Here is a 25,278-nt window from a genome sequence, read left to right on the forward strand (position 1 = left end):
TTTGGAGAAATAGCAACCTGTTAAAAAAGTTGTTTTATACAGAAGTAATAAAAGAGCCTTCTCTGTGCTTAGATCAGATGATGCCCTTTGATCTTCATGAGCAGCATTATTATTGGGCACTTTAATCAAAAACCGTTTTATCTTGACCCGTTTTTCTTTTTCCAGATTTCTGGGGGAAAGACCTGCAAGCCCACGTTCCAGGCTCCGCAACCTGTGAAATTGGTTTTATCGGAGTGTTCGTCAACACGGAAATACAAGCCCACATACTGCGGGGTGTGCAAAAATAAAAGGTGCTGCCTCCCCAACAAGTCCAAAATGATTACAGTCCAATTCCAGTGCCAAAATGAAAGCTCCTTTACATGGAAAATGATGTGGATCACATCTTGTGTCTGTCAGAAGATCTGTAGTGATCCTGGAGATATTTTCGCTCATCTTAAGATTTTGTGAGTTGTCAGACTGTGTTGGCAATGCAGATACTGTATGTTTGGCTCCAAAAGTGTAGTTAACAATCACAAATTGGCCAACAGCTATATAAAGATACCACACGAGTTTGAAAAGCAGGGTGACGAAAGGTGGGGTCTCCCCCCTGAAAAGTGTATATTCTGTAGTTACATTTGAAGAAATAAATGCAATAAAACTGCTTTCAAACTTCACGTGTGCGATATCCTTACATAGCTCAAAAGCTATTTCAGGAGGCGTTGGGGAGTAGGACGGTGATAGACACGGACATTGTGTCCAAAGAGGATCCAGGAGTGCATTGTCAAGACTACATATGTTTGTGAATCACATACAGGTACCTTGAAATATAATTACTTACAGAAGTCTAAATTTAAGTTAATCGGGCATGAGGAGTCGAGAACCCTATTTCCTATATGATAACACAATGCTCAGATTCCAAGAATCACATACAGGGTTTTACCTACCTTTGTCTTCGTGAAAACAATAATTACATGTAAGTTAAACTGCTCTATGATTTAATAATGAATATCCAGGTCTACACAGACATTTATCGTTATGAGAGAAATTAGTGTCTACTCTAATTAGAACTAGAATAGTCACTAATAGAAGTCCAGAGACCTGTAACCACATACATAGAGACCATGTTGTTGCAATGGACACTATAAGATGGGCATTTAACAATCTTCATGAATAGATCTAAGCATCTATTGTAGAATAAAAATAGTATGGAGCTTATCTGAGAATGTGCAATATAACAATATACCTCTTATGAGTGTGGAAGCCTGACTACCATAAAGATCACATTTTCATGCACTATTGCTTCTTGAATTAATACCAGACACACAGGACACCGTTCAATTAGTGAATTGATATTTGTTTTAAGGAATAACATTAGGTTACTATATACAGTGTGTGTGTGTATATATATATATATATATATATATATATATATATATATATATATATATATATATATATATATATATGTATGTATATATATATATATATACACACACATACACATCTATATACTCCCCTCAAGGATAGCAGTAACATTTGAAAATAAGTTTCATATAGGACTAGCTGAAAGGACCTGAAGTTGCTTGGGAATTCAAAGAAACTTAAAAATACTGAAATTTATAAATGGATAATTTTTTTTTGTTTCTTAATGCAAAATCCACTGCTAAAACAATTTTTTTAACTACACCCATAGTTTAAATGGCTCAGAGGTCCTGAAATGTTTGAACGAGAGCCTCTAATGCGTGTTTGTGGGATATTGTACTCGTCCCAAACAATGATCTCACACTCTTGAAGAACTTTGGCTGCTCCTGTATTTTTGCCAAAATTGCAAATTGTATTTTCAGACTGACCAAGATTAAAGTTGCAGTTCAAGCTGATGTTTTTTTAAAAGAAATATATATATTTTTTCCATTCAATATGTGCATCAATACAATCTGCACACTGACAAGTGATTAGCTAAACTGCAGATCGATCCGTTCTCCTGTAATCGATCGCTAGCTCCGGGTTATTTCATTCAGTTCTTGCACGGCATTCTGGGCAATAAAGTCCTGGAGTATGATTGACTGGGCAGTTACTAGATACAATTGGTGCACTGCTAGATAGGGCGGGGCTCAACAGTCAGAGCCTATCAGAAGGGGAAGGGGGCTGTCACTTTGGAAATGCTTCCTACATTAAAAACATTAAAAATGTCTTTAAAACATTTTTTTAAATGCTACAAGTATTTTCTCATAGTACAGAACTGATTTATTAAAAAAAACACATGTAGGATATTGCTTGAACTGCTGCTTTAAGTGGTAGCTTGAGGGTTGTGTGATGGGATCATGTCCTTTGTGAATTGTATCCAAACAAATAAAAAACTGCTCCTTGATCTCAGAAACCGTCATGCAAAATTTGGTTACAATATCTTAAGGTGTCCAAATGCATAGCAAACAGACAACTTTCCAAAATATACAGTGATATGCATATAGATAACTGCTTTCCAAAGTTGGCGGAAAACAAAGAAATTAAACTATTTTTGATTGTAACATGGAGCGTGTTATTTATCTCTACAGTATCAATCTGAAGTAAGTCATACAAAGGTGGTTACCATTACCTACTAGGCACAATATCTTAAAATGCAGCAAAATACAGTATGTTGTCTCTTTGTCAGATCTCTGGCCAATGTTATTAAGCATCATATTAAGAGCCATCATTAAGAAGATGATACCCAGATTATAGAGTTGGGACTTGAAGTTGCATACAATGGAAAAATTGAGACTGCAACAAATTGGTTCAGCGTTGTTGTGGGGTAGCAGGATTGGTGATAGCAGGAAAAAAATCTTTGTATAACACCATATTCGTCCTCTTGCAGTATTAAAGAGAAGTCCACAATTACAGAAAATTATGCCTGTTATGTTCATCAGATGCTCATTTTGGAATTCTTCAAGTTTGCTTCTATTGGTTTATATACTGATAATAGCAGCAGAATATTCATTCAAGGCTTCATTACACAAGGCTTCCATGGACACTGGTAGGCTGCAATTAGTTCCGTACAATCTAAGCCAGAATATAAAACTTTGTTACGAGAACATAGCTTTAGGGCTGTCTGAATTGTGCAGAGCATCATGTGGGATTGTGTTATGATTTGTCTATTTCACCCTTTGTGATCTTAAAAGAATGATTGGGCGATACAAGGAACTAGAATATGTTTACAGTTTTGCAGTAGAGAGACTGTATAGTACTGTATGTATATAAAAATTGTGTCTTTATATTCTGATAACCATCTTTCACTATTATAGAAATAATCAATTGAGAACAAGGCAATCTCATCTCCATATGACACAATGTCTGAAGGCATCCTCGTGACTGCTTCGATTGGTATGGAGCATATGTCGTATAACACTCTCAGGCCCATCTTTTATTCACGGCATATCTTTATTCAGAAGATATCAGAAAGTTAATACATTATAATTTTTATTTGTTTCAAAGAAACCCCGATAGATAGATTCAACACCAAATGGAAATCTGATTTTAGCAATGGCCGACTTTTAAAAAAAATGCCAGTTGTTTATACAGAAGCATATTGTATTTATTGCATATAAAAACTGGAGTGTACTAAAATTTATACATGGTAGTAAAAACATACATCTGTGTAATTTATTTACATAGTGCAAACATGTTTAGATGAAATATATACATATTTATACACACACACAAACTATCAAGGTTATACAACAAATACTTTACTGTCATTCCCTTTATTTCTCTGGTGCTTCCTAAATTCAGGCAAAAAATGTTTTTCGTTTTGTAACCAGCTTATAAATAATAATTACTTTCCTTGCCGAGTACATTATATTCCACTAACCCAGATCAATGCTAGCATGGGAAATTAATTTATTGAAAAGGTGAAAAGAATAGTAAATAACGCATAGTCAAATAATTTTCAATTATTACAAGCATAGTGCAGATCTTCCTTCAAGAATAAAAAAGCATATATAGTAATTTGTGTTAAGATTTGTTCATATTGGATTGACATATATTAATGAGATTCTTTGTAGCTCACTAACGAAATTGCATCAGTTTAAGGCATTCTGACATGACACAGATGACACTAGAAAGGAAATGTATGGTAAGACAATGGCCTATTACTGTGCAGATAAACATTTTAGCATTGGTAGGCTATTCCCTATAATAACTTCAACTATTTCTGCAGACACGAATTATACAGATAACTTTTTGGATTTCACTGTATTTAATATTTTTTAATTCACTGATTTGTTTACAAATTCCTTCTTCATATTATTTTTGGACGCTGAATTATTGATTTAAGTTCATTGCTTTGTGATTACATGATATCGAGTTGCCATTTTTTTCTTCAATATGTAATCATGAAAATGTCACAGTACATGCATGACTATTATTTTACATTTGTATTGATAGCCAATTTTTAGCTCCATACGAAGATTTTGTTAATTGACCCCAAAAAGAACAGGCATCATTAGACCGCTATATTTAGTCTAGGAGGATCTGGTATGTGTAACCCTTTAGACGCATCAAGCTGATTGTATTCCTCAATAAGTGATGACAAAGAAGAAATAGCTTCTGAAAAACAGCTCTGCTCCATCCCATCAACTTGTAGGTAATGATGAAGGTGAGCCTGCAATGGGTAAACATTTCGTTCAGACTGACAATCCCCTAGACTGGAGCCATATTTATTAAACAGTGCTAAGTCTTATGGCACCTTTTACTTAAAATTGTACTGCAGCTTGACACCACTTATACTACCTTTTTACTAGCGAGCAAAGAAGGTAGGTGGCTGTAATGGTCCTTTTCTTCCATGTAGTAATAAAGGAGGGAGAAGGAGTAGGTGGTATGATACCGTTTAGTAGACCAACAAGTAGTTGATATATTCGAACCTTTTGAACTTCTCAGGTCCTTGATCGTGTAGCTATGATAGCCGATGCAGGACCCCCAAGAGGTTCGAAAGAACGTAAAATAACTACTCGTTGGTCCAATAAAAGGTACCATACCACCGACCCCCTCTCCTGTGTTACTACCTTTTTACTGTAACTCTTTAGGTGCTGAAAGAACAAGTACAGTAGATCATTTGTAGAGAACCCACAAATATTTCCTTGCCCTTGAGAATGAGATACCCAACTAAAACCAAGTACTGTAACTGCTTAGCTCGTTTATTAGTATGTTATATATGAAATAGATTGGTATTGGATAATAATCAACAATTATTACATGCTGTTCTATCTAGCAAAAGCACACGAGACATGTACTATTGAGTTACTGGGTATAGTCATCTGAAATGCACATGTTAGATAAACCTGGCACGTACCAGATTAAAAAGCTATTTTACACACACATTTGCAATGTTTGGCACTGCAGTGATTTTGCATGTAAAACATAATGCAATCATTCTAGTCTGCAAATGTTTCCTCAAAAACTAAATAGCAATATTTCTGGGCACAAGTGCTTAACTGCAGCATCCCAGCATGTACCAAAATCTTCATAATGCCTTGAATATAGTAGCCTGTTTCCTTAATTCATGAACTAATATACCTCTGGGCTTACTAATGTCCTTCAGAAGACACAATTAGTTAAAAAAAGACTCACAAAGAGTCACTCTTGGGTAATTACCAATAAGTTAAAATCAAAAGTAGATGATAGATATACTCAGACCCTAAGTATTGGTTTTGGTTATCTTAATTTCTATTTTGGCTAGCATTAAATCAAATTAAACTTAGTACCCTTAATTGAAAGAAAGGCTGCTGATATATATGTATCTGCCAATTTTCTAAGAGAAAAGATATTCCAGTATCTAAGGACAGTTGTTAGTATATATTACATTGTTACACTAAATAAATTAATGTCTTTAGAACAACGATATTCAGATTGGCAGATTACTGATAGGGTTCTTGGGTGGTGCCCTCTTTCTTTTGGGATTCATGTGTATTTTCCCCACCAGAAGAGACACTTTGTCCGTATCCATATCAGTGATAACATAGGTTGACTAGATAGCAACAGACGTATCTTTTGGTGTGATTCATGTTGTCTACAAAGTTAGTGATTTGGCAAGTAATTGCTTTCAGATGTGGGCCCCTATCAGGTGATAAACACACAGAAACCCAACAAGCTCTGAGAAATCCCTAACATTACCACATACTATATATATGTATATAAGCAGTGGTCAACAAATCACCAAAAAATCTACTCGCCGAACAAAAAAATCTACTCGCCACCTAGTACCAAACGTGTGCTGCTTGGGCCAATAGGAGCTCGCCACGATGTTAAATCCACTCGCCCGGGGCGAGCAAATGTATAGGTTTGTCGAACACTGTATATAAGTGTCAAAAGGAGTGCTAGTGGGCGTGGCCAAAGGGTTAAACTAAATGACCCTTTTTTCAAGAGAATATGTAGGTATTGCACTGTGTGTTTTTGTCACATTGGAAGTAGCTTTGGGCATCTTTGTCTGTTTTTTGTTGTATCCCCTCAGCTCAGAGAATATGCTGAGCAGACATAAATGTAAAGCCTCAGAAACAAAGTAATATGTTAACGTTACAGGTGATGCGCTGAGTAACATAGAAATATAGCCTCAGAATAACAGGTTCAGTAGCATATTAATGCTGCTTAGCCCTTTGCCAATACGCAATGTAGAAGTTGTATTGAATGAGTATTTAGTGCTCAATATAGTTCTTATAAGCACTCAGCCATAATGTGTATATCTTATGGTTATAATTAAACCGGTATTGCCTCTTAAAGGGCGCTAAGGCAAAATAGTTACTAAGCGTCTGTTTATGGTCTGAAAGGAAACATACCATTGGTAATCAGGCGCAGTGCTGTGCTATATTCACAGAGGAACTAAAGCTTATTTACTGGCTATATATGTGGCGTTTGGAACCACTGTCCTCAAAAAATCGCAACCTTAAATTCTGTCTTTGCAGCTTTCTGGGTAACTATTGCCATGTATGTGAGAGCCCCCGTCAACGATCATTTCGCGTGAACGCTTTTTCAAGACTGTCAGGCTACCAAATACACAGATTAATCTACATACCTTCTTCTTGTAGATCTTATTAAATCTGTCTCTGAGCTCTATAAATGTAGGCTTCACACAGGTGTTGTTTGCTAATGCCAGGAGTGAGTGGGAATGGCCAACAGGTGGGACTGAGCAGAGACTTGTCTTCCATCCCTCTTGATTCCAGGAGACAAACTGCAGAGAAGGTTTTAACCTAAAACAAAATGAAAAAAGTGTAACTGCAATGCATAGTTAAATTACAACAGTGCATTATATAATTAATGTGTTACAAATACATACTGTATCTTAAAAATTTTTACCAGGGGAAAAGTGCATTTGTTTGCAAAGATATAGAATATAAATTATTTGTTACAACGGCTATCCCCCTCCCCCCTCCAAGTTTTAGGAGACATTTAGAACCAAATTCAGTGACATGGGAAATACAAATATCTGACACTGACACACACACACACACACACACACACACACACACACACACACACACACTGAAGTGTTCTCAAGCAATAAACCGTCTAATGAAATCTAAGGAACTGCTGACATGATTGGTGAATATCATTTTGTGGTGTGCTCATAACCCACAAAACCAGTATTGAAACCTTTCAATATTTCTGCGAAGGTCTGACATTTGAACATTTCCTCGCACCATCAGTGCACACGCAAGGTACAGACTGTGCTTTGGGTCAGCACGAATCAACTGATGGTCTTTGCTGAAAGCATCAGAGAACATCTGATCCAACCTGTAATAAAGACAAAGACATGTCATTCTCTTGCAGTTCGGGGTGGCTGCTTCTGGAAAGGTATTGTATCCACATACAATATAAAAACTCGTTCTCCTTCCAGAAAATAGACCTTAATGAATACTGTAATACTTTCACATGGCTGCCTGGTTCATGTTGTCTGGTACCTACTGCAACAGGCACATTTTTAAAAAGGGTTGTAAGGATTTAGTGCTTTTCACCAGTAAGCGCTTGGGTATTCTCTGTAGAAAATACTTCATATTGCTATAGATGTAATGTCCAGTATTGATTTAAAACCGCAGAATATAATTTTTTCGCAGAGCTTTTCCAGCTTGTAATATGGCCTTTAAACAGCCTTGTTCATAGAGCAAGACTATAAAGAACTAAAAATTAAAGGTAATTGACATGAAAACTGTTCTCACTGCAGTGTATACTCTTTGCCATAGGGATTGCAATAGATTATTCCCTAGTGTTGGAAGAGTACAGTACTGTATGTAGTAATCTTTAATTACCAAGAGGGTAATTGCAGATGTTTTCTTTATTGCAGCTAATGCTTAAAAACAAAAACAAATATACCATACCTTCGTGTAGGCACGTTCACATCAGCCAGTGTATAGAGAGGAGTCAGGCTTGATGTCAGGTAGTGGAGATGAGGAAAGGGTACTAAATTCATGCTGATTTCACTCAGATCCATGTTAAGTGAACCTTCAAATCTGGAAGAACTAAACGATTAAAAGAATACCATTTAATCACATCATTATTCCACTGATTGTGATACTTAAAGGATAATGCAATAGGGTAAATACAGTACTTGCATTTTACAGAGTTTTAAAACAGTAATCCAAACTCTCTCTCTTTTTTTTTTTTTTTAACCATTTTAAAAATAAATGAAAAAATACCCAGGATTGAAGCAGGGGGTCTCCGAGCTGAACCCCATTAATTTCAGCATAGGGGACCCCCTGCTTCCGGAGATACTAACCTCCGTAGGGGGTGCCGGTAGCAGCTTCGTCAGGCTGCCATGGTTCACATTATGGCAACGTTTCAAAGCTCTCGCTCCTTGCCGGCCAATAGGAAGCAGTGATTTAGTCAGGTTCTGCTTCCTATTGGCCCGTGTGACGAGGGAGCTTTAAACGTTTAAGCCCAGCCAGAGTGGCTAACGGCACCCCCTACAGAGGGTAAGCATCTCCAGAAGCATGGGGTCCCCAGAGCTGAAATTAATAGAGTTCAGCTCCGGAGGCCCTCTGCTTCAATCCTGGGTAAAAGAAAAATGTTTACTACTGTAAATGAGACTGCAGTCTTCTTGTTACTTATTTAAATTAAAGTAAACACTGTATTTTAACTAATTTACGTGCACCTGCTTGGCGCAAATTACCTGGTCAAATTTAGGAGAAGGTTAGCAACAATGTTGTTCATGGCATCAAATGGTTTCTCACTCTCTTTGACACCACCTTTGTTGGACGTCACAAGACTGTTTCTCTTCACACTTCCTAGCTTTCCTGAATATGCCATCTGATCGATTTTGTTCACGATGTCGACTAATGACTTAAGAGATATACATAACATTTAAGACCATAAGAAGTAATGATGCATAAGTCCATGTAAATCCTTTGATGGTCATGTTTGAATGTTCCTAAAGTTAGGCAACCTCATTGCCGCTCTGCTATGTGATGCGGTCCTCTTTGTTTTGTGGTCATGTTGGAACTAATGTTACAAACCCAGTCATGTTACAATACGGACAATGATCCGTGGTATAAATAATAACATAATATTGCAATCAAGACCTTCCTTTTAAGTTGTCACTTTCAGTAGAGAAAGAGAGAATAATGATATATTCAAAATAAATGTAACAAAAATGTAACCAGTAAAAGGGAAAGTAATGGGGGAAGCATTGCTAAGGGAAGAAATAGAAGTGGATATAATGAATACTTAATCAGAAACATGGATCTGCTGTGAAAAGGACTATTACTTTCCTTTTTAGTGTAGGGAGCTCTAGATGTTTAAGATAAAAGATTAAAGGAGTAATTCGTTATCTTGATTTATTAAGTTAATCTCTAATGGATGCGATGAAGGTCACGGCTATAGATTTTCCAACTGCTATAGCACTTATGTATGTATGTCTTTATTTATATAGCGCCATTAATGTACATAGCGCTTCACAGCAGTAATATATGTGACAATCATATAAATAACAAATAATATAAATAACACAAAGGGAATAAGTGCTTCAGACATAAAAGTAACATTTAGGAAAAGGAGCCCCTGCTCCGAAGAGCTTACAATCTAATTGGTTGGTAGGAAGAACATACAGACAGTAGGAGGGCGTTCTGGTAAGTGCGTCTGCAGGGGCCAAGGTTTATGTATGAGGTGTTAATTTGCAGCCATGGAGCTACTTATAGAGGCATTAATATATTCAGGAGAGGATTAACTAAGTCCAATCTAGTTCATCAGCTCCACCCCCCCCCCCTATTTTGGAAATATTTAGGATCCAGGGGCGTATGTAAAGGTTTTTGTAGCAAGTACATGGTAATAATGTAATTGAACTAGTGAGTGCAAAGACTTGCCTAAAATTTGAATCACTAATTTCTGAGTGTCTAAAAATAGAGATATTACTCATAAGTCCTTACCTGGTTTTCTATAGGCAGGACGCAGTCGGCATGTTCAGTAAGTTCTCTCATGGCTAAGACGCTGTTGTATGGAGATATGACGACGTCATCCTCTGCAGATGGATATACCGAGGCGACGATTCTGTAGACCTCAGGGAATTCGTCCTCAAGAACATTCAGCACAAAAGTACCTAAACCAGAGCCTGTCCCTGGGAGTGAGAGACAACGGATTTAACATAAAATGTCGGACTATATGTAAGTGGTGCTTTTGCTAAAAACAAAACCAATATAAATCGTTTGGTTTATTTTGTACATTTGCCTTTGTTAGCAGTAGATTGGATAGAGCTCTCGTTCTCTGGAAGGTGTAACATACACTAGTAACATAGTAGACGGGATTGAAAAAAAGACATATCAATGGAGTTCAACCTTTGTTAAATTCTAATTGGGTGAGATACTCATCCTATATTTATATAGTTACATTAATCCAAAGGAACACCCATTGAAACATTTGTCAATTAATATCTCGTAAGAGGGAAAATCCCCTTTTCACTCCAGTAATTGCTATCAGATTTCTTCCTGCATCAACATCCTTCTTATACTTAACTTATTTGGTACAATTGCTTTATACCTTTCCTTTAAAAAAAAATAATGTCTAACCCCTTCTTAAAATGATCTATTGTATCTGCCATCTCAGTCTGCATCTGTAGCGAATTTCCCATTTTACACATTCTTACTGCAAAGAACCCTTTCCTGTGCTGCTGGTGAAATCGCCTTTCCCCAATCTCAAGTGATGATTCTCGGTCATTGGTGCTGCCCCTGAGATGAAATGTTCCCCAGAAGTTTCCTTATATTGACCTTGAATGTGTTTGTAAATAGTAACCATATACCCCTTTAGACACCTTTTTGTCTGGATAGTCTTTCCTCATAAATTAAACCCTCCATTACCTTTACTACCGTAATGTGGTGTCTTTTCCCTGCACTATTTTTATGAGTTTCATAACATCTTTTTATAGAGAGGTGCCCAAAACTTCTTAGTAGAAAACAGATAAATACGAATAATGAAGAAATCTAAAGCAGTTTGACAGAAAATTGAGACTAGAATGACAGTGATGACCACTCTTTAGGCTGTTTAAACATACTTATAAACATTGTTTCTGAGAACATGGTTGGCTGGGCAACCCTTTGTAGAATATGATATAATATATCACAATGTGCCTCTTGAACTTAAATCACAGAAACATATTGATCTCTTACCTCCTCCCATTGAGTGAATCACAAAGAAACACTGCAGACAATCACAGTGTTCGGCTGTTCTTCTTAGGTTTTCCACGATTTGTTCACGGTACTGAGAGCCATACAGCTTGTGGCCAACTGCCCTGGAGACACACACAGACTTCAATAGTCATATTAATGGCATTTCCTTGCTACTGATATAGCTAATGGTCATGTACGAAAAATATACATGGCATATTATTTATTTTTTTATGTCAGAAAGTGATCTCTTCTTCAGATGTGTTTCACAATTGTTCACTGTCCTTTCTGTGTTAAGCTTCTCCATTCAGTTATATTGTACGTATTTGTACCAGGTTTATTTTGACTGTGTTGGCTTACAAAATTAAATCTGTCTTGTATAATCAGCAACACGTGCACATAGCCGTATTACAGGTTTCTTTCAGCACTAGTGTTTATATCACAATAGCACTCCTACTCCCTAAATCTTCTCTTACACGTTATAACGAGGAATACCAGAGCGCATATATATATTTATTAAGTCTTCTAGACTGTACCAAATGTCATTTTATTTGCAGTACCAATTGAGGAAGAGGGCTTCATTCTTACCAGTTGTTTCCTGAGCCTGATACGTCAGTAATGAGCTGCTTGTTATCAAATAAGTCTCGGAGAGGCCCTTTCAGGATTTCATTTACTACGCCTTCTTCCATATCTATCAAGACAGCCTAACAAACAACAGTGACATTTAATCATTTATTTCCCAGAGAAACAGGGAATAGCAACAAAGTTATACAGAATAGAGCCTGTCTGTCTCGTGGCTGAGGCAAAAAGTAGCACCAGATTTATCAAGGCAAAACATCCCATTGAAAACCATGGGAGTTATTATTTCTGTGTTAAAGCAATTTGTTTTCCCCATTTTTGCGGCTGAGAGACTTGATTGCAGGTTCTGCAATGTATCAGAGAAAGAAAAGGCACTTCAAATGTCTTATGTAAAAAAAAAAAAGAAGGAATAAAGGCAGCACTACAGTACAGGTCCCACTAAGGTCAAAGTAAATTGAATGGAGCCCCTTGTTAAGAAAAATACTGCAATTGCAGTAATAAAAAAAAAAAACACATCAATGCTAAATCTTCTCTATTGTTTTTACACATTTGGTTTATGTGCACTGTGGAATTTGGGGTTTATAGGTGATCAAGCAAACATGTCTTAAACAGTTCCAATGTGACAAATGATATATAATTAGTGCAGTGACTATAGCTACTGTATACTGTACACATTTACACATCTTGAGAAAGGTCCCCCCACCCTTGCCAAAATGTCGACTTGTTATAAGAAAACAAATATTTTGTCACTTTAATCAAGAGCTTGTGAGCTCCTTGAATTCTACAGTTGTATATTGTATATGCTCCACTAGTGCAACCAGGCCAGTTAACCACTGCAAGTGCGTGTGAATGTGTATACATATACACAGTGTTCGACAAACCTATACATTTGCTCGCCCCGGGCGAGTGGATTTAACATCGTGGCGAGCTCCTATTGGCCCAAGCAGCACACGTGTGGTACTAGGTGGCGAGTAGATTTTTTGCTGATTTGTCGACCACTGCATGTACACATACATTAAAGCATAATTGGAGGAGAAACTTACAGCATCTGATTTCATAAATTAAGCGCTTATTTTCTGTTGTACTGACAGAAAAAAAAAAAAAGAAGTCAAAAGATTCTCCTGATATACGACTCACTATCTACTCTATATTACCGATAAATAAACTTACAGTACTCATCATACCAATAAACAGACATCTGCAATCATAAACTACTGTATTCTGAGACAGAATGACCACTTATTACTGTTAAAAGAGCATTGTGTGGGTAGATTTAATTTACTACAAAACTGTACTATTTTATTATTTAGCATAAAAATACCCACTACATTTTTTCTACACCAAGTCCTAAATTAGGCTCCATAGCTTTGTCAGGCAGTTGGAAGGACACCACCATCCGACGGTCCAGGACACTTAGGCTGGGTCCATGGTGAGCGCGCGCTTGCGACAGTGCACGTGACGTCACCCGTGTTTAAGCTGCAGTGATTTGTGGCCTGGGTAGACGCGACAGGGAGGCGTGTCAAGGGGGGGACGTGATTCACCCTCATTGGGCAAACCAATGGTAAGCCCTAACCTTACTTTTTACCCCAAAACCGCCATGCTTAATCCCTTCCACTAAAACACCTAACCATGACACCTTACCCTAAACCCCCTAATCGGACTCCTTCCCTTAAAACCCCTAAATCAGACCCCTTCCCTTAAAAAGCTTAACCCGTTACCCTAAAACCCATAAAGTTAAACCCGGATACAGCTCAGCCCCGTCATAGCGCGATCCGTTACAACGCAAATCCGCTTATAATGCGATGCGAGCGTGGCTCCCAATAATATGCAAATCTCCTACCATGCCGTTTTCTAGCCTCTCCTGTGCCTTGCTGGGATGACATGGGCTTGCCATGTGCTAGGTGGCAGAGAGCTTGCTGTTGAGCAATTGATACCTTGATAAAGTGCTTTTTGCATGAAACGCGTAGGTGCGTTCATGAAACCCTTGTTATGGCCTTAGCTTGAAATTAAATTGATCTGTTTATTTTGGAGTGTGCCTGGGATTTTTTCTCATTCTCTTCCTACTCTGGATGTCATCAGGCTGTGCTCTTTTTGCCTACTACGACGGCAGAGAGCTTGCTGCCTGCGTGCCCCTTCCCCCCCCCCCTCGGCTCCGGCGTCAAGTGACGCTGTGGGGTCCTATGACGTCATGTTGTCATGGCAACTCGATGTCACGTGACCTTACGGCGTCATTTGATGCAGGTACCCATGGCGACGCGCCGCTCTAACGCTCTCTGTTCAGGGAGATCTCTGGCAGTCTAGTCCTAACACCCACTGTGCTGTCAGAGAGCCAAGAAAAGCCTCAGGTATTTAACCCCTCCTGTTCCGTTTTTAATGCCCCCCCCCTATAAACACACAGACAGACACACAGACATACTGTCTCTTTAACCCTTTCCAGTCCAATGTCGGAATATATCCGACAAAATTGTTTACCACTTGCTGTCCAATGTCGGATCGGGAGGGAAGAGGTGGATTGAGGCGCCGGCAGCTACACACGTCCCCCGCAGCCACAGTACATCCCCAGCATTCCCCTTGCACTTCGCCCAGCAGCCGCACTGATCCCCTCCCCCCCAATCCCCACAGGCAGCCCCACGATGCCCCAGCAGCTGACACCGGAGGTAAAACAGCGGTTGAGCTCTGTGGATCAGGTATTAAAAAAAAAAGTAACACAGATTTCGTCTTTAATGTGCGATTTATGCAGGTCTAAGGGCATACATGTTGCTTCTTGTGTTTGACGGATACAGGATACAAACCTTACTATACCCATTAGTTTTCTTAAGTATAAACATGATGCTCATTTTTGTGTCCGTGAAAATCCTTTTCACCTGTAAGACTATTACAATGGCACCAAATAAGACAACCACAGCTTCTGAAGTGTAATATTACAAAGAAACGGGACTGTTTGTATCATCACTCTGGAGTGTAATCAGAATCATTTGTCTTACTCGTGCTTTAAGGGAGCAAATTTTCTCTGTGTGAACATCTGCTCCACCAGCCCCGGCTCTAAAAATACAAGCGATGGGAGGAAAAACACTTTGTGATACTATATAGGTAAGAAAAAGTTTCACTGTGGCTAATGAATACAGACTCATACTGTATATGCTGTAAAATGATACAACTCCCGTATACCAACAGTCCTCATCAGTTTAGACAGACATGTCATCTTTAAAGATATACACATACAGTACTGTATTCAGAGATGGCAGAGAGAAGAAAATTAACACAGAGCGAATGGGTGAAACGGACACGAAAACCCAGAGAAAGAAGAAACACACCAAAATGGCAATAATAAGCAAGGATTATACACAGAGAAGGATCGAGATAAACTAAGACATCACTGTTAAAATAAAGCCTGGCACAATTAACAAGACAATTATAAGACATCGCAAGTAGAAAGGAGGCAAAACAAAGGTCTCCCGCAGATCCCTTTACCACTGCACAGACAGGCTAATATGTGTAATATAATAGCAAGGTTAAGTGCTCCTTGATACAAATCAGAATAGGCTGTAGGGGAGACCCTGGTAACCGCACCCAATACTAGGAGTGAACAATTACCTAAAATAGCCAAATCGGCAAAACAATAAACTTTTATTCAACATATATGCAAACAGTACAACGACGCAAGATCAGTGGGTATTAAAAATAACTAAAACTCAGGTATGGGTGTATACAGGAGGCAAAAATAATATATAGTGATAATACTAGTTCTAATGTGAAACCCTCCTGATAGACTGCTCAAAATCCTTAATCTAAGGGATATCCTGGTTAAGAGCCACTATCAAGCAAAACCACACACTATCTGGCTCGATAAGAAACCCACGGGCTCATATGCATGTGGCAGATGCAGGGCCTGCAGATATGTACCTAAAAGAACTGACTTTATGGACTCTCACAAACAGCGGACATTTGAAATTAATGAATTCATTAATTGCATTACTTGATAGTTTGCGCTTGTGGCAAGCTATATGTAGGCACAACCTTTAGACAGTTTAAAAAGAGAATACTTGAGCACTTGGGCTCCATCCGTAATGCCGCGGACACTCCTGTGGCACGCCACGTAACCAATGAACACAATGGCAACAGCGACCAATTCATTTTTATTGGTATCCAGCATATTCCTTGGGGCCAACGCAAGGGCGACTGGGACAGGATTTGGTTGCAGACTGAGTGTAAATGGATCTACACACTTAATACACTCAGCCCTATCGGCCTCAATGAGGGGTTTATTTATAAATCCTTCCTTTGATTATTAACACCATTCATCTGCACCAACCTAATGCATCGGAGGGGGATCCGGGTATACAACTAATTTTAGCGTCCGTTTTGACCTACGGGGCGGACACCATAGGTTAGTACAGTCCTACACCTCTATATTCATCCATTACCATCATCTGAGGTTCTGTATATAACCTTGTATCTTGCTAGTGATACCATTGTCCTTGCCACTCTCATTATGCACTTGGAGATTGGCCCCAGGGTACCATGCATGGAACACTGTATGAGCATGACTACCTGATATGCTACAAACCAGGTATGCCTACCCAGTACATCGGAGTGTACCCATGTATCAGGCAATAAGGACCACTACGACTCGTGTAATCGATTTCCTGCATATCACCTGCACATAGCCATTAGCTTGGTACACATATTCAGTATATCTATGTGTTCCCACGTATTCTGCACTGGTGATCCCAACAAACCGTGTTTTCAATATTCTGTATACCATACATTATTATCTGCACTTAGCCGCTTATGTGGCCACAGCTAGTTCAGGGTTAAGTCACTGTCTATCCCTTTAACCCCTCGAGCGTTTGATTCACTCCCCAGGCTGTCAATCACCAGACTTGAGTGTGATTGGGGAGTTTCTGTGTCCCGCCCAGCCCGTTGGGTATTTAGTAGTGACACAGTCAACCAGTAGGTACCTCCTACCTTGAGAAAGCGCCAGCCCCCGAGCGCGAAACGTACGTCGGGATGACGTCATCGCGTTGACGTCGGAGGTTACGGGTGAGACCGCTCTGATACTGGGGAGGGAGTGAGTGTTTACCGGAGGTTAAGGTTATCTCAGCGGTACTGTTGGGCAGTGATGTGTACTTACAACTGCTGGTAGCTGTGTACCTAACGGTGTGGGCTGCCTATGACGTACTGGTGGCGATACTATCACAAGTACATTACCACACGCATCCACTTTCACTGTATGGTTGATTAACGCTGAGATACCACACTCTGGTAGTATTTATATGTGAGCATTTATATACCTCTACACACCCTCCCCTCTGATCTAGGAGGGCGGATACTGCCATTATCAGCTATACTGACATTACTAGGCACACTTCCCCCTCCTACACCTCCCTTAGATTTTGAGCAGTCTATCAGGAGGGTTTCACATTAGAACTAGTATTATCACTATATATTTATTATTTTTGCCTCCTGTATACACCCATACCTGAGTTTTAGTTGTTTTTAATACCCACTGATCTTGCGTCGTTGTACTGTTTGCATATATGTTGAATAAAAGTTTATTGTTTTGCCGATTTGGCTATTTTAGGTAATTGTTCACTCCTAGTATTGGGTGCGGTTACCAGGGTCTCCCCTACAGCCTATTCTGATTTGTATCAAGGAGAACTTAACCTTGCTATTATATTACACATATTAGCCTGTCTGTGCAGTGGTAAAAGGGATCTGCGGGAGACCTTTGTTTTGCCTCCTTTCTACTTGCTATGCCAGTACTATCCCTTTGCACCGGCTACAATATTTGCTATCTGGCGAGCGGTATACTATCAGTTATTCAATTATAAGACATCACCTATAACATAGTTATCAAGAATTGGCATTGCAGTGCTTATCGCTTTAAAACGTTTTATGGGCTTATTACATATCTGACTAAGCAGCCGGTCGGGCTGTTTTCAAACAAAATTCTCCATTGAGTTCAGTGAGAGATCCTGGCAGGAAATGGCCTGCTCGGCAAATATAGAATAAGCTCCTTAATCTCTATTGCTCGGAATTGGAGATTTTCAATGTGCAAAAGCGAAAAGGACTTTTTAGCTGTGAGTAGTGTAGAAGAAATGCCCTAGTCCCCAAGAAAGGATAAAAAGCCAACTTGTAACCTTAAACAAGTGTATATTCTCCTGCCCACCAGCATCCATATATTGCCTTGTAAGATCTTCGGCTCTATATCATTCAACGCTCACATGCTAAGAGGTGTCTACAAGATTTTATGCATTCATCTTAAAACTTACCTGGTATCAACATTTCTAAAAAAGCTGCATAACGCGTCATCATAAATGCCTTTCTGGAATAGGAAAATAAATATTTTTCTATTGGTATCTTTCAATGAACATAACGTATAGAAGGCGTTTATATATACTTTTAAGAACGCAAACATCTTTTCTTCCAGAGCCACTCCAACCGACATTTTTTTTCCAAATAGGTTTGAAGCAGGGGGTCTCTGGAGCAGAACCATGGGGATTTCAGTTCCAGGGACCCCCTCCTTCCCGAGATACTTTCCTTTGAAGAGGGTGCCGGTAGCAGCTCCGGCTGGGCGAGTTGGGGTTATTGAAATGGCGGCTTAAATGTCTCACACGCCAATAAAAAGCCAATCCGTCATTCCTTGTGTCATCCTATTGGTCCACGTGGCGCGTGGAGCTTTAAAACAGCAGAGATATCAGCAACAACTACAGAGGCAAGTATGTCGGGAAACAGGGGATCCCCAGAACTAAAATCAATGGGGCTATGCTCCGGAAGCCGCTGGTTTCCCACCCATTTAAAAACGAGGTAGGATGTAAATGAGGACTAAAGACTTTCTAAGCATAGCGAGTGAGTTATAATAAATTCAGAAAAAGTGGGGCAGTTTACAGCTCTATACTACCATGGGACAAATGAAAGCTTGGTAGGCCATACTAATGTCATTAGTTTAACACTGTGAAAGAGTACAAGTCAAATGATTATAAAGTACAGTAACTACTTCAAAACACAGGGCTGCAAATCAAGACACACTGAAAAAAAATGTTTGGTCTATATTCTAATTAAAAATATAAAACTAGAATACTTCACTTGATGCAAGTGTCAAACTGCCTACTAAAACGTGCACCACTTTATAAAGCAAAGCTCACTGGGAAATGTGTGTGTGAGGATTGGGATCATCTTTACCTTGTTGACCGTTGCATGTTCTTTCAGTGCCAAGTCCCAGAACCTGCAGCCAATCTGATTCCCACACTGTCCCACTGCAACACAATCAAAAACAGGGTCACCTGGATGGCAGCAAGTGTACAACATGAAGTGTTAAACGTGAATACCAACAACTTTTTGACATAGGATACTCGCAGAACCTGGACACACTGAGATCAATACCATTGCAAACTATAGCCCAGATTCACTAAATGGCGCCAAGTTTTAGTATGGCATACATCCTATTCAAATTAATGGAAGACGTGCGAAAGCTTTATTGAATATGGGCCGTGTAACAGGGACTTATCACTGTTTGAGAGAAACTGCCTCTAAATCCAGCAGCTTGCTGGTTAATTGCACACAGGCAATCAACCAGACCCCACCTGGCAGATTAGGACTCTGAGAAAAGCCCGATGTGAGAAAAAGGAGAGCGATTACTTAGCTCACAATTGGGCTGACATAAGGAGGACAGACCAGAGATTTCCTTAGCCCACAACTGGGCTGACTGGAGGAAAATATGATGTCTTGATACACACAGAAGGACTATATGCTGACAGCAAGACAAGGGGACAAGACCTCTATACCTGGACACAGAGTGCCATAGCACACAAGGATGCTGACCCAGGAGAACAGAGAGGCCTTCCCCTACAGGAACAACAGAAACAGATAAGAGACTTTCTGTGTGTGTGTGTGTGTGTGTACAGTAGAGGCAACTCTTATTCGAACAAAAACCAGTGGCAATTCCCCAAAAAAACCAGGAAACACCCAGGTACATTCTGAATACATGCCTTACACTTTCCTTAAACTAGCCCCAGCATTTCTGCATTGATTAATGGCCTATCAGATTAACAGCGGGGGTCCCTGGCAGTCCCATTCAAACTGAATTGGAATGCCAGGGATCCCTGCTGTGTTAATCCTATGGGTCGTTAGTCAATGCAGAAATGCCTTAAACGTGCCTCAAACTAGCCCAGAACATACCCAGCACATACCCAGAATGTAACCCGTCTAGTTTACGGCAAATGTTAGAATAAACGTTGCCTCTACTGTATGTGTATGTGTATATATATATACATATATATATATACATATACATACACACACATATATATATAACAAAAAGGAAGAAGCGCCAGCTCCGTGATGTACCCTATTTCCTTGATTCTAAGACGCACCTTTTTTCCGATTTTCACATGTCTGAAATCGGGGTGCGTCTTAGAATCCATGTATTAAAAAAAAATGTAGAAAAAAGTGCCTACAGTACTAATCCCCTCTTTTCACTTACCATGTTTCAGGAGAGGTCCCATGTCAGCGGAGGATGAAGCGGGCGGTGGCGGCAGGAGAGGTCCCACGCCTGCAGATGGTTGAAGATGGACAGCTGGCGGTTGTGTGGCGGAGGCAGGACAGGTGCCAAGTCTGCAGGTGAATGTAGATACGACAGCGGGAGTGCGGTGGCAGTAGATCATAATAGCAGGAGAGCTGAGCGGCATAGGGGAACGGCTGGGGAGGTGCACACTTTAACACCGGTGTCTGACTTCCGGTTACAGTGCGCTCTTCCCCAGTCGTTCCCCAATGCCGCTCTGCTCCTGCTCAGCTCTCCTGCTATTAGGTTATCCTGTCATTACCGCACGCCCGCTGTCTTATCTTCATTCACCTGCAGACTTGGGACCTGTCCTGCCGCCGCCGCACTCCCGCTGCACACTGTCCATCTTCAACCATCTGCAGACGTGGGACCTCTCCTGCCGCCGCCACCGCCCGCTTCATCCTTCGCTGACATGGGAGATCACCTGAAACATGGTAAGTGAAAAAGTAATTTTCCTCGATTTTAAAGGGACAAATCAATGGTGCGTCTTACAATCGAGGAAATACGGTAATAGAGAAAATAAATGAGATTTGAAAGGTAGAGTGGTCAATAGGACCTATGCTCTCAGGTGAGATTAAAAAAGCATACAATTAAAACATATGGTTGCAAAATGTAGCAGTGAACATGCAGTGTGAGGTATAGGATCAGAGGCAGGAGAGTGGGGCATCAATGGTTAATGAAGCAAACAGTGAGGGTAAGTCATCTCTGCCAGATAGTCCATGAACAGCCGTATGGCACAAGCAGTCAGAGTTCAAATATCACCAATAGAGAATGTCCCTTCTCAGATATTGAATATGGTGTACTGACAGCAGACCTTGTTGGACACGCAACTGGTTCCTTACACGTGTTGTCCGGTTCTGCTGTGGGATAGTAATGCCTCCTGGCACGCTGAAGATAAAATCCCTTCTGTGTTAGCTTCCGCGTATCAGACCTCAGTCAGAGCTAGAGGTCCATAGTGGATACGTAGTGTTGAAAACGCTGCTGCTTCCTAGTAACAAGCCCACTATCAATGCTCCGCCTCCTCACACTGCGTCACGACGCCCCAACTTTTTTTAAAACTATATTGTCTTGCACACTCCACTTATATTATTCACTATCTAGCGCTACTATTTGTATATATATATATATAATATATATATATATATATATATATATATATATATATACCCCTACCCAATTAGATAGGGCTGGAGTAAAGGTTTAGTTATTTCTCCAAAGTGGAGTAGGCCTTTATATGTTTTGCCTTGTTAAAGGAACAGGCACAATAAAGCCTGGATTTAATTTCACCCGAATCAGTCTCCATTAAATACCTCTGCACACATCTCTTACAGGCCTATAACAGCAAATATCACACATGACAAGCACACGTGGTCCTCACAACATGACAACATGAACGTAACTGGATAGTCAAGTATTGCTGTATGTCACAAAGGTTGCTAAGGTTAAATCTAAACGTTATCCCGCAGTGCCAATTTGTCAAGATACTTTTCTCCAACATTACTTGCCATACCACAGACTGAATCAAAAGTAGTAGTTGGGAGGGGTGCACACTTGTAAGCTCTCACCAACGCAATATTTAGGGTGATCTCTTGTTGCGTGTCTAAAACAAAGTCCAGTTTTGCATCGTTGAGACAGCATTAGACATCTTTATTTTCACTAATTTTCTGTGTTTCTTACTGATTTGGAGTGTCTCGCTGAGTTTTAGCACCGGCAGTCCTACAAACTTAAATGGAATTGCACTGATAAAAAAAAATAATAATCTGTACTTATTGATTAAAATGCCATTTTTTTGTCCAGAACTCCCAAAGCTCACAGAATTGGGTCCTTGAAGGTTGACAGTTAAGAAATGCTCATTTTATAATGGAATATATCAAACCCTTTGTCCATGCATTCGCTCTTTACTTCTACATAAAAAAAAAATCTACACCAGAGTTGAGCGTAATCTGCTATAGAGAAGAACATGCATCAGATATAAAAAAAAATTGGCACGTTTCTTGTATATGTAGCCGAGTCCCCCCTCCTTACCTCCGGTGGTGGGGTAGTTGCTCTGCGGAGTTCAGTGCGATCGGGGAGTTAGCAGGGGGCGGCCGTCTTATAGAAAGGCGAGCATGTGCACGGTTGCCAGCGCGGTGGCCATTTTGGATGGCTCTGCACAGATGAAAGCAGGACTACAAGTCCCAGAATCCACGGGGGGAGGATTCATCACAACTGATCAAGCCAATAGGATGCAGCCTTAAGGAGTAACAGGATATCCTCTGCGGGAGGAGAGCCCGCGAGTCAGTCTGATGGAGGCGGCAAGGGAAGAGGTAGTGTCCAGGGAGCTAGTAAGCCCCTGGACTAGGCTAGACTTCCCCGCAGGCCCGGTGCCAACTTCTAGTGCATTATTGCAGGAAAGGCCCCAGATAGGGATACTCCCCACATTAGAATAGCAGTCGAACAACCGTGTCGGTGGACGGACGTCCAAGCGGCAGACTGTGGCCTGGGACTAGGCTGCACGTGGCCGCACAGAAGGATCATCCGGCTGGAGATTGCACCTCGGACTGGATAAGGTGTGAGGGGAGTTGTGTTGGGAGGCCCCGCAGCATGGGACCTGATCCAGCATCCTCCTCTTACTATTCCCTGGTCAGGCCTGTGGCCAGGAATGTACCAACGTGCACCTACACATCACAGGGTGGTAGCGCTACCAATCTGGGTGGGATTGCTTGTCTGGACACCGGGGTATAGGTGCCCAAGGCACCCTCAGTGCTTTGGGGGAAATCCACGCTGAGTGTGGGTATTACTGCATTAGTGATATTGTTATATACTTATAGCCCCGGTATCCCTCAGGGGATTGTCACATGCTGCGGCTTAGTCAATAGGGCAGCTGCATTTGCAATTAAGGCCTTTTCAGTGCAAGTTAGCCTGCGCTGGCAGTTTTGAATAGGGACAGTTAAGAGAGGCTGCAGTTACATGTTGCTAGGCAACCAGTGAAGCTGTGAGAGATGACAGTTTAGACAGTTTTTAAAAAGAGTGTCAGTGGGAGCTGGGTGAGTTAGGGTGTGTGTGCAGGGAGCAGTAGCCCCTGGCACTAGGCCTAGTTACCCCCAGAGGCCTCAGATAAGTTACCATTGCCCCAGTTTGTGGTTGCTTCAGGGACAGGCCCTACTTGAGGAGTTCTGCCCCTTTAGCTATTTGGTTAAGTTAGAAGCCACTCAGTAGTGCGCAGCCTGATTACTGGGTCTGGGCTCAGACCCCCCAGAGTTATATAGAGATTATCTTCTCGGAGGTCCCGCCAAGCAATGACTGCGGCCGGCCGGTTGCAGACGGATCCCCGTCAAAGTAAAGACGGTGCGGAGCTGCGGTGATATTATCCACGCTGGAAGTCACCCCACGCGTAGGACATCACGTCGGATCAGGCGGATCCACTTCAGTGTATAGCGGCACCCGTGGCTGGAGCCCGGGCAGGTATCTATAAAGAGTGCACCAACACGTCCAGGGATAGCGCTATCTCCAACACACGTGGGTGGGGTTTGGACATAAGGTACTTTGGGGAATACCTATGTTGGTGTGCACTCGGTGCACGTCCATGTGTGTGTGTATACAGGTACCGGAGTTATTATTAGTAGTTACAATAGTAAACAGTTATTAGCATACACTGTGTGCGTGTTTTATTATTGTGGTTCCTGTAAGAGGACCATCCCACTCAGGTGGGAACCCTTACAGGTGGAGGCGCTGTGTTCGACGACGGATCAGGTAACCCCAGGCTCCCAGTGGCGGAGGTTCAGGCCTTCTGTGAGCCTATCAGGTAACGCACCACACCCGGTAACACGAGTGTAGATTTCCCCACATGGTCCCTATCTGCGATTGGGGGGGTTGGGGGGGGAGGGAAAGGTGTTACATACTGTTACAGTAAAGACAAGATATATATCTCTGGAGCGATACCGTTTATTACTGTTTGTATTGGTTCCTATGAGGAGTCACCCCGCCAACGCTGGGATCCCTCGTAGGTGGAGGCGCTGCACTAAAAGAGCTCAACCCAGACTCCCAGAAGCGGAGGCCTCCTGTGAACGTACAGGTAACAACAGCACGCGTAATCGCACACGGTTTCCCATAGGCATAGAGAAAGGGACACACACGCACACGTATCTTTGACGCAGTATAAAATGGTGATGTGTGTGAACTTTGCGCTGATACATCTGTCAATCGGTAATAAAGGGGCAATCCCTCCTACGACTAAGTTGTACTAATGCCAGTGTCATGCAGGTTACATCTGGTTTTGTCAGATGTCACTATGTGTTTATACAGCAAGAGCCCTCTCTCTTCCCCTCCGACCTTTATTGGTTCTCTGATAAGGACAAGTTAGGCTAAGGATAAAGAAAACACTTGATTGACAAACATTTCCCCATTCAAAAGCCCCTAAGAAATTCAACTTTATTAACCCCACCCCCCACAAAAATTACAAATTAACATACAGTAGGCAACCTTTGCCATTTGTATTAGATTTGTTTAGGGAAGACCATTAGGGCTTGTTCAATATTGTCCGAAACAAATGTTTGCACCATTTTC

The 25,278-nt window shown here is 40.8% G+C and overlaps 2 protein-coding genes across 7 annotated transcripts in view; one reads left to right on the top strand and one right to left on the bottom strand.

The window, feature by feature from the left end:
• CCN6 (cellular communication network factor 6) overlaps positions 1-1,287 on the top strand; it is a 32,060-nt gene extending 30,773 nt beyond the window's left edge. Inside the window, exon 5 of the mRNA XM_075597641.1 lies at positions 166-1,287. Within this exon, the coding sequence (XP_075453756.1) occupies positions 166-447 (282 nt within the window). The 3' untranslated portion in view covers positions 448-1,287. The remainder of the gene's footprint in view (positions 1-165) is intronic.
• Positions 1,288-3,390: 2,103 nt separating this feature from the next.
• Positions 3,391-25,278, bottom strand: part of TUBE1 (tubulin epsilon 1) — a 29,373-nt gene continuing 7,485 nt past the window's right edge. For 3 of the 6 annotated variants that reach the window (XM_075597645.1, XM_075597644.1, XM_075597646.1), the window contains exons 2-11: positions 19,356-19,429; positions 18,446-18,498; positions 12,180-12,295; positions 11,595-11,716; positions 10,362-10,549; positions 9,110-9,279; positions 8,319-8,459; positions 7,597-7,737; positions 7,019-7,193; positions 3,393-4,615 (exon numbers count right to left, since the gene is read on the bottom strand). In XM_075597645.1, the coding sequence (XP_075453760.1) occupies positions 4,457-4,615; positions 7,019-7,193; positions 7,597-7,737; positions 8,319-8,459; positions 9,110-9,279; positions 10,362-10,549; positions 11,595-11,716; positions 12,180-12,280 (1,197 nt within the window). In that variant the 5' untranslated portion in view covers positions 12,281-12,295; positions 18,446-18,498; positions 19,356-19,429 and the 3' untranslated portion in view covers positions 3,393-4,456. Of the gene's footprint in view, positions 4,616-7,018; positions 7,194-7,596; positions 7,738-8,318; positions 8,460-9,109; positions 9,280-10,361; positions 10,550-11,594; positions 11,717-12,179; positions 12,296-15,154; positions 15,213-18,445; positions 18,499-19,355; positions 19,430-25,278 lie in introns of all 6 variants that reach the window. The other 3 variants (XM_075597642.1, XM_075597643.1, XM_075597647.1) reach the window with 3 other exon arrangements.

Source organism: Ascaphus truei, chromosome 4 (assembly GCF_040206685.1).
Source record: "Ascaphus truei isolate aAscTru1 chromosome 4, aAscTru1.hap1, whole genome shotgun sequence".
Classification (NCBI taxonomy): Eukaryota; Metazoa; Chordata; class Amphibia; order Anura; family Ascaphidae; genus Ascaphus; species Ascaphus truei.